The following is an 8595-nucleotide window of genomic DNA, read 5'->3' on the forward strand; positions in this document are numbered from 1 at the left end:
GTGGTGGAGCATTCACCGTTGTGTTTTTCTTTGCACATTAAACATTATTTGATCTGCATTTTAAAATAAAAGCGTTTTAAAAGTTCAAGCTGTTTTCTATATGAGGGTAATAAAGCCTGAGAAAATGTATTGAAAAAGGATTAACTTAAAGTAATGTCTATTATCTATCTATTAATGTATCTACTTGTTTTTTGCACATTATTTATTATTGAAACTAGTTTGGGGTAAATATGTGTTGGCGTTTGACATGCGTTTGCAATCAGCACACACCACCTGAGTTGGATCAAAAATGCAAAAATGTTTGATTGACAGGAGTGCTGACTGCATGAGAATCATGTTGGTCCTCGATAGACCTATCGACTTCCTTCCACAACACACACACACACTATGGAGACTTTTGGTTCACAGGCTTTGGAATAGAACTTTATTAATTTCAAAGGAAATTCTTTTGCTGGAAAGCTCCAACATTAGATATATATATATTCACTCACAAAGTTTATTGGTATAAAGTCCTATGAACAGCGGAGGACGCACTTTTGCAAACGAAACACTGGCAAGAAAAAAAACTCAGAAAAAGTCAGTAAAGATAAAATTCAAAAGCAGTACTTAAGAACAACCCAATCATAGAATTATTCATCCTATTCTTGTTCACTTGTTGTATGTTTGCGGCTGCTATTTGCAGTTGTTTTCTCTTCGCTGTCTCTTTGATCCTCATTAATATTTTAAAAGCTGGGGGGGTTTGAATATTGGAGTTGAAATCAGGGATGAAACTGCAGTCCCTGCATGGGCTTCTGGGTGCAGACACTAGGGGGCCTGTGGCTGAGGCTCCTCGGGCTCCTCCAGGTTTTCCAGAAACTCCTGGATATCCTGCCATCCTGGGGTCGTCCCTCGTTCCACGAGCTTCCTCAGCATGTAAATGCTGCTCTTACGAAAGAAGGACTGGATGGGGATCTTTGCCGCCATCTGATGGTACCGGATGGACTTCTTTGTTTCCCGTCGCTCATAGAACAAGTACTTTGCGTACTGGTTGTAAACCACTTGCAACTCAGCAGGCTCCAGCTTCTTCTGGATCAGCTCCTGGTAGATCTGTTCAGCCTTGGGCATGTTGCCAGAGTTGGCGTAGATGTTTGCCAGATTTATTTTCTTGACCATACAGGAGTGGGGGTAAAGGGAAATGACCTCCTTGTGGAGGAGCACTGCTCTATCCACCTTGCTCGGGCTGAGGCGAGACTCCCTCCTGGAGACGATCCTCCAGTAGTAGCAAAGGGCAGCGCATCTCTTCAGGTAACGTTCATCTGGATGGTTTCTCAGAGCCTCCTCTGCCAGGTCGATGGCTTCATCCAGGAGCTTCAGGTTTCTGTAAACTCTCAGCAGGGGTTTCAAACCGCCGTAGCTGCTGACCGGGTTCTCCAGGACCCTGGCCACCATCTCCAGGGCTTCATCCTTCACATCCTCCCCTTGTTCTCCCCGTAGCTTGATGTTTTCCACAGCTATGCGTATGTTCTCTGGATCCAGCTCTAGAGCTCTTCTCAGTTTCTCCACGATGTCTGGATCCAGTGGTCCATCACAATGCTTTTTGCTTTTCAGTAAGAGCATTACCTGGCTGGTGTGGCAGTCCGGCAGGTCGGGTTGCATCTCCAAAGCTCTATCGAAGTATTCGATGGCCTGAAGTTGCTTTTCTGGACCAAACTTCATCAGGCTCCAAGCCTTTTCGGCACAGATCTCGGGATGAAGCTCACCCTCAGTTGGCGGAGGGTATCTGTCCAGCAGGGCGGCGACCATGGACAGGTACTCCTGACTCTCCTCTTCCTGTCCCTGGTGGTGGTGCAGCCAGGCCAGGTTGCCATAGTTGACTATCAGCCAGGGGCCGTCCTCTTGGCCGCGCCCAGCCCGGCGGAAGCCCTCGGCAGTCTCGCTGAAAAATTGGTGGGCGTCGTCATGGTGACCAAGCTGGTAGTGGATGTACCCCTGCAGGTTTTTGATGTGACCCAGCCAGCTGTTCCCCTCTTCAGTGCCGATATCCTCCAGATTTTCCAGGCGACGTCGATAATTTGCAGGATAGGAGTCCAGGTCCCAGTTGAAGTGGCACTCAAGGTCCTCCAGCTTGGGACTCGGGGTCGACGGGTTCTGGGTGGCACTGATGAGAAAAAAATCACAAGGCAGAAGGTGTCAATGACCACCAGGGCGGCACTGTGGGATCTAGGAGTTGGGAGGTTCCCCTTTCAGAAGAGGAGGACCAGGATGAGGAGGGTAGAACCAACAGCGTACTGAACAAACCAAAGAATCCAAATCCAGGCATGATCATGTACAGAAACCAGAGGCCGCCCAAATTAATGTGGAGCCCTAGAGCAGATTTTATTTGGCACTACCTCCCATCCGCCATTTTACATAAACTTACAAAAGATATAGAATAGAACTTTATCAATCCCGAAGGATATTTTTTTGCCCCTCCTTGAGCTGCCACGTGGTGAAGGGCCTTTAGCATCCCAGTGATCCTTGCAGCTATGTTGTCGGGGCTTTATGTCCCTGGAGGGTCACCCAAGGCAAACAGGTCCCCAGTGAGGGACCAGAAAAAGCATGACTCAGAAGACCCTCATGAAGAACAGCATAATTGGACCCACGACTCAGTACCTGCACATTGGGGTTCAAGACTGCAGACAAGAGGGTGTGCCCTAAGGAAGGCAATACCCACAGAACACACACACACACACACATACACACACACACACAGGAAAAGAAGTGTTTTCAATCCAAGGCAAGACAAGAAGGCAGGGAAGGAAATCGGGAAGGGGACAAAGAGGAGAGGGGTGTGCAGAAAAAAGGTAAGGAGGCAGGGAAGAAGGGAAAGATGGAAAAAAGGAAGGAAGGAGGGGGAACTGTACCGAGAAAGAAAGGCAAGAAGAGTGAGAGAGGAGGATAAGTGAGGAAGAAGGAGCTGTGACAGTAACAGGTCTAACCTCATCCTCCTGAGGCTTCTGGTCATCTGCCAGTCTGCGCACCTGCGACAATTTATATATGAGGGAGGGAGGCGGAGGGTAATTTTATATTTTGATAGAAACAAAACCAAAACTCAGAAAGGTGTATGCGTGCACACACGCACACATTTTCTTTTATAAGGTGTGGTTATTCAGACTACAATTATAAAATTGTTATTACTGCGAGGGGGGGGGGGAGTTTACACAAAATTGCCCCGAATGCCCTGCCTCTGGCCCAATGACAGCTGGGATCGGCATCCAGATGAATTCTAGAAAAGGCTCCCCCACAGCTCTGAGTGCATGAAAATGAAAGAGAGGCAAGGGTAGAAGAGGTGACTATTGTAGACCACAAAGTAGCACAAGTTAGTAAAAGTGAAGTGAGGAAGGCATTGAAGAGGATGAAGAGTGGAAAAGCAGTTGGTCCTGATGATATACCCGTGGAGGTGTGGAAGTGTCTAGGAGAGGCAGCGGCAGATTTTCTGACTCGATTAGAGAGTGAGAAGATGCCTGAAGAATGGAGACAAGGTGTGATGGTGCCTATTTTTAAGAAGAAAGGGAATGTGCAGAATTGCGGCAACTATAGAGGGATAAAGTTGATGAGCCATACAATGAAGTTATGGGAAAGAGTAGTGGAAACTAGACTGAGAGCAGAAGTCAGCATTTATGAACAGCAGTATGGCTTCATGCCTAAAAAGAGTACTGCAGATGCAGTATTTGCATTGAGAATGCTAATAGAGAAGTACAGAGAAGGCCAGAGGGAGCTGCATTGTGTTTTTGTAGACCTAGAAAAAGCATATGACAGGGTGCCAAGAGAGGAGCTCTGGTATTGTATGAGGAAGTAGGGGGGGCAGAGAAGTATGTTAGACTGGTGCAGGACATGTATGCTAGCTGTGAGACATTGGTACGGTGTGCAGTGGGGGTAACAGAGAAGTTCAAGGTGGAGGTGGGACTCCATCAGCGATCAGCTCTGAGCCCCTTCTTGTTCCCAATGGTGATGGACAGGCTGACAGATGAGGTTAGACAGGAATCCCCATGGACCATGATGTTTGCAGATGACATTGTGATCTGTAGCGAGAGCAGAAAACAGGTCGCGGAAAATCTAGGCGGGTCGGAGGTATGTGCTGGAAAGGAGAGGAATGAAAGTCAGTCGCAGCAAGACATAATATATGTGTGTGAATGAGAGGAACTCGGGTGGAACGGTGAGGCTACAGGGAGTGGAGATCAAGAAGCTGGAGGACTTCAGGTACTTGGGGTCAACAGTCCAGAGCAACGGAGAGTGTGGAAAAGGGGTGAAGAGACGGGTCCAAGCAGGTTGGAATGGGTTGAGAAATGTGTCAGGGGTACTATGTGATAGAAGACTATCAGCCAGAATGAAAGGAAAGGTGTACAAGACATTGATGAGACCAGCGATGATGTATGGCCTAGAAACAGTTACAATGACGAAAAGACAGCCGGCCCAACTAGAGGTTGCAGAGATGAAGATGTTGAGGTTCTCTTTGGGAGTGACCAGGATGGATAGGATCAGGAATGAGTCTATCAGAGGAACAGCACATGTTAGATGTTTTGGAGAGAAGGTCAGAGAAGCCAGACTGAGATGGTTCGGTCATGTACAGAGGAGGGATGGTGAATACTTTGATAGACGGATACTGGAATTGGAGCTGCCAGGCAGGAGGTCTCAAGGAAGACCAAAGAGAAGATTTATAGACGTAGTGAGGGAGGATATGAAGGAAGTTGGTGTGAGAGAAGAGGATACAGAGAAAAGGGTTAGATGGAGAAAGTTGATTTGCTGTGGCGACCCCTGAAGGGAAATGCCAAAAGAAGAAGAAGAAGTAACAGTATTACCTGGCTGCTGGGAAACTTCGGCATGCTAGGCTGCATCTCCGAGGCTCTATCAAAGTATTCGATGGCCTGAAGTACTATTTCTGGACCAAACTACATCAGGTTCCAAGCCTTTTCGGCACAGATCTCGGGATGAAGCTCACCCTCAGTTGGTGGAGGGTATCTGTCCAGCAGGGTGGCGACCATGGACAGGTGCTCCTGACTCTCCTCTTCCTGTCCCTGGTGGTGGTGCAGCCAGGCCAGGTTGCCATAGTTGACTATCAGCCAGGGGCCGTCCTCTGAGCCGCGCCCGGCCCGGCAGAAGCCCTCGGCAGCCTTGCTGAAGAATTCGTGGGCGTCGTCATGGTTACCCAGCCGGTAGTGGACGTACCCCTGCAGGTTTTTGATGTGACCCAGCCAGCTGTTCCCCTCTTCAGTGCCGATATCCTCCAGGTCTTCCGGGCGCCGTCGATGACTTTCAGGGTAGGAGTCCAGGTCCCAGGCGAAGTGGCACTCAAGCTCCTCCAGCTTGGGACTCGGGGTCAACGGGTTCTGGGTGGGACTGATGACAAAAAAATCACAAGGCAGAAGGTGTCAATGACCACCAAGGCGGCACTGTGGGATCTAGGAGTTGGGAGGTTCCCCTTTCAGAAGAGGAGGACGAGGACGAGGAGGGTAGAACCAACAGCGTACTGAACAAACCAAAGAATCCAAATCCAAGCACGATCATGTACAGAAACCAGAGACCGTCCGAATCAATGTGGAGCCCTAGAGCAGATTTTATTTGGCACTACCTCCCATCCGCCATTTTATATACACTTACAAAAGATATAGAATAGAACTTTATTAATCCCAAAGGATATTCTTTTGCCCCTCCTTGAGCTGACACGTGGTGAAGGGGCTTGTGCATCCCAGTGATCCTTGCAGCTATGTTGTCGGGGGCTTTATGTCCCTGGAGGGTCACCCGAGACAAACAGTTCCCCAGTGAGGGACCAGAAAAAGCGCAACTCAGAAGACCCTAATGAAGAACCGCATAATTGGACCCCCGACTCAGTGCCTGCACATTGGGGTTCAAGACAAGAGGGTGTGGCTTAAGGAAGGCACACACACACACACACACACACACAGGAAAAGAAGTGTTTTCAATCCAAGGCAAGACATGAGTGCGGGAAGGCAGGGAAGGAAATCGGGAAGGGGACGAAGAGAAGAGGGGTCTGCAGAAAAAAAGGTAAGGAGGCAGGGAAGAAAGGAAAGATGGGAAAAAGGAAGGACGGAGGAGGAACTGTACCGAGAAAGAAAGGGTGACAGAGGAAAATAAGTGAGGAGGAAGGAGCTGTGACAGAAACAGGTCTAACCTCATTCTCCTGAGGCTTCTGGTCATCTGCCAGTCCGCGCACCAGCGACAAATTATATAAAAGGAAGGGGGGCGGAGGGTACGTTTATGATTTGAGAGAAACAAAACCGAAACTCGGAAAGGTGTATGCGCGAGCACACGCACACATTTTCTTCTATGAGGTGTGGTTGTTCAGACTACAACAATAAAACTGTTACTGCGAGGGGGGGGGGGATACGTTTACAAAAAATTGCCTCAAGTGAGTGAGTAAATGGTTGTCCCTTAGTATACATGGTCCTGCGATTGAGTGGCAGCCAGTCCAGGTTGTACCCCACCTCCGGCCCAATGACAGCTGGGATCGGCATCCGGATGAATTCTAGAAAAGGTTCCCCCACAGCTCTGAGTGCAGGATAAGCTGCAGACGCTGGATGAGTGGACGGTGTGTTGGAGTTACACTCGTCATGCACTAGCAATCAGCGCACAACACCCGACTCAATCAATAATGCAAAAATGTTTGATTGACAGCTAGTGCCAACTTCTTTAGAATCATGTTGGTACCCGATAGACAGATGTAAGGAATAGTAAGGAAGTCGAAAATAAAGGGAGGCAGGGAATGAATTACGGAAGGGGAAAAAAAAGGAGACGGGTCTAGAGAAAAAACTGTAAGGAGACAATGAAGAAGGGAAGGGTGGAAGAGGAGGGAGAAGAGGAAAAGGGAGCTGCAGGGAGATGGAAAGCAGGAAGAATGAGGAAAATAAGAGGAGGAAGGAGCTCTGACAGAAACGGCTCTCATCCTCCTGTTATATCTGAGGGGTTGGGTAAGTTTACACTTCTGGAGAAACGAAACTGGTGTAAGGTGTGGTGATGCAGATGACAATAATAACATCGGTATTACCCTGGCGGTCATCTCCTGGGCTTCATCCTTCACATCCTCCCCTTGTTCTCCCCGCATCTTGATGCATTCCACAGCTATGCGTGGATTCAGGTCTACAGCTCTTCTCAGTTTCTCCACGATGTCTGGGTCCAGCAGGTCCATCACAATGCTTTTGCCTTTCAGTAACGGTACCATTGGTACTGACGACATACGGGGTACCAGTGGAAATTGGGCTACTGTGGGTCGAAGAATAAGAAGAAGAGGAGGAGTGCTTGTTCGCAATCAGAGAGAGAGGAGGGAAGGAAAGAGTCTGGGACCGAGAATAGGGACTTTGAATATCAGGACTATGACAGGAGAAGGTAGAGAGTTGGTCAACCTGATGCAGAGAAGGTGGGTGGATATACTGTGTGTCCAAGAGGTGAGGCTACAGGGTGGACGGGATGAAGCTCACCCTCAGTTGGCGGAGCGTATCTGTCCAGCAGGGCGGCGACCACGGACAGGTACTCCTGACTCTCCTGATGTGACCCAGCCAGCTGTTCCCCTCTTCAGTGCCGATATCCTCCAGGTCTACCAGGTGCCGTCGATAACTTTCAAGGTAGGAGTCCAAGTCCCAGGTGAAGTGGCACTCAAGGTCCTCCAGCTTGGGACTCGGGGTCGATGGGTTCTGGGTGGCACTGATGAGAAAAAAATCACAAGGCAGAAGGTGTCAATGACCACCAGGGCGGCACTGTGGGATCTAGGAGTTGGGAGGTTCCCCTTTCAGAAGAGGAGGACCAGGATGAGGAGGGTAGAACCAACAGCGTACTGAACAAACCAAAGAATCCAAATCCAAGCACGATCATGTACAGAAACCAGGGCCCGCCGAATTAATGTGGAGCCCTGGAGCAGATTTTATTTGGCACTACCTCCCATCTGCCATTTGACATACACTTACAAAAGATATAGAATAGAACTTTATTAATTCAAAAGGATATTCTTTTGCCCCTCCTTGGGCTGCCAAGTGGTGAAGGGGCTTGTGCATCCCAGTGATCATTGCAGCTATGTTGTCAGGGGCTGAATGTCCCTGGAGGGTCACCCGAGACAAACAGGTCCCCAGTGAGGGACCAGAAAAAGCGCAACTCAGAAGATCCTCATCAAGAACCGCATAATTAGACCCCCGACTCAGTGCCTGCACATTGGGGTTCAAGACAAGAGGGTGTGGCTTAAGGAGGGCACACAAACATACACACACACACACACACACACAGGAAAAGAAGTGTTTTCAATCCAAGGCAAGACATGAGTGCGGGAAGGCAGGGAAGGAAATCGGGAAGGGGACGAAGAGAAGAGGGGTCTGCAGAAAAAAAGGTAAGGAGGCAGGGAAGAAAGGAAAGATGGGAAAAAGGAAGGAAGGAGGAGGAACTGTACCGAGAAAGAAAGACAAGAAGAGTGACAGAGGAGGATAAGTGAGAAGAAAGGAGCTGTGACAGAAACAGGTCTAACCTCATTCTCCTGAGGCTTCTGGTCATCTGCCAGTCCGCGCACCAGCGACAAATTATATAAAAGGAAGGGGGGCGGAGGGTAAGTTTATGATTTGAGAGAAACAAAACCGAAAC

General features: G+C 48.9%; 1 protein-coding gene across 1 annotated transcript; it reads right to left on the reverse strand.

Annotated features, from left to right (window-relative positions):
* Positions 1-416: 416 nt before the first annotated feature.
* LOC147237226 (antiviral innate immune response effector IFIT1-like) lies at positions 417-7195 on the reverse strand. The gene is made up of 4 exons (XM_086166647.1): positions 7022-7195; positions 5681-5745; positions 5132-5355; positions 417-2012 (listed from the first exon to the last, which is right to left on the reverse strand). Exons 1-4 carry the CDS (start codon positions 7193-7195, stop codon positions 805-807), a joined length of 1671 nt encoding a protein of 556 aa, XP_086022773.1. The 3' UTR covers positions 417-804.
* Positions 7196-8595: the final 1400 nt, after the last annotated feature.

This window comes from Fistularia commersonii, chromosome 1, assembly GCF_037954325.1.
Source record: "Fistularia commersonii isolate RoL2024-O1a breed Wild chromosome 1, RoL_Fcom_v1.0, whole genome shotgun sequence".
In the NCBI taxonomy this organism is placed as follows: Eukaryota; Metazoa; Chordata; class Actinopteri; order Syngnathiformes; family Fistulariidae; genus Fistularia; species Fistularia commersonii.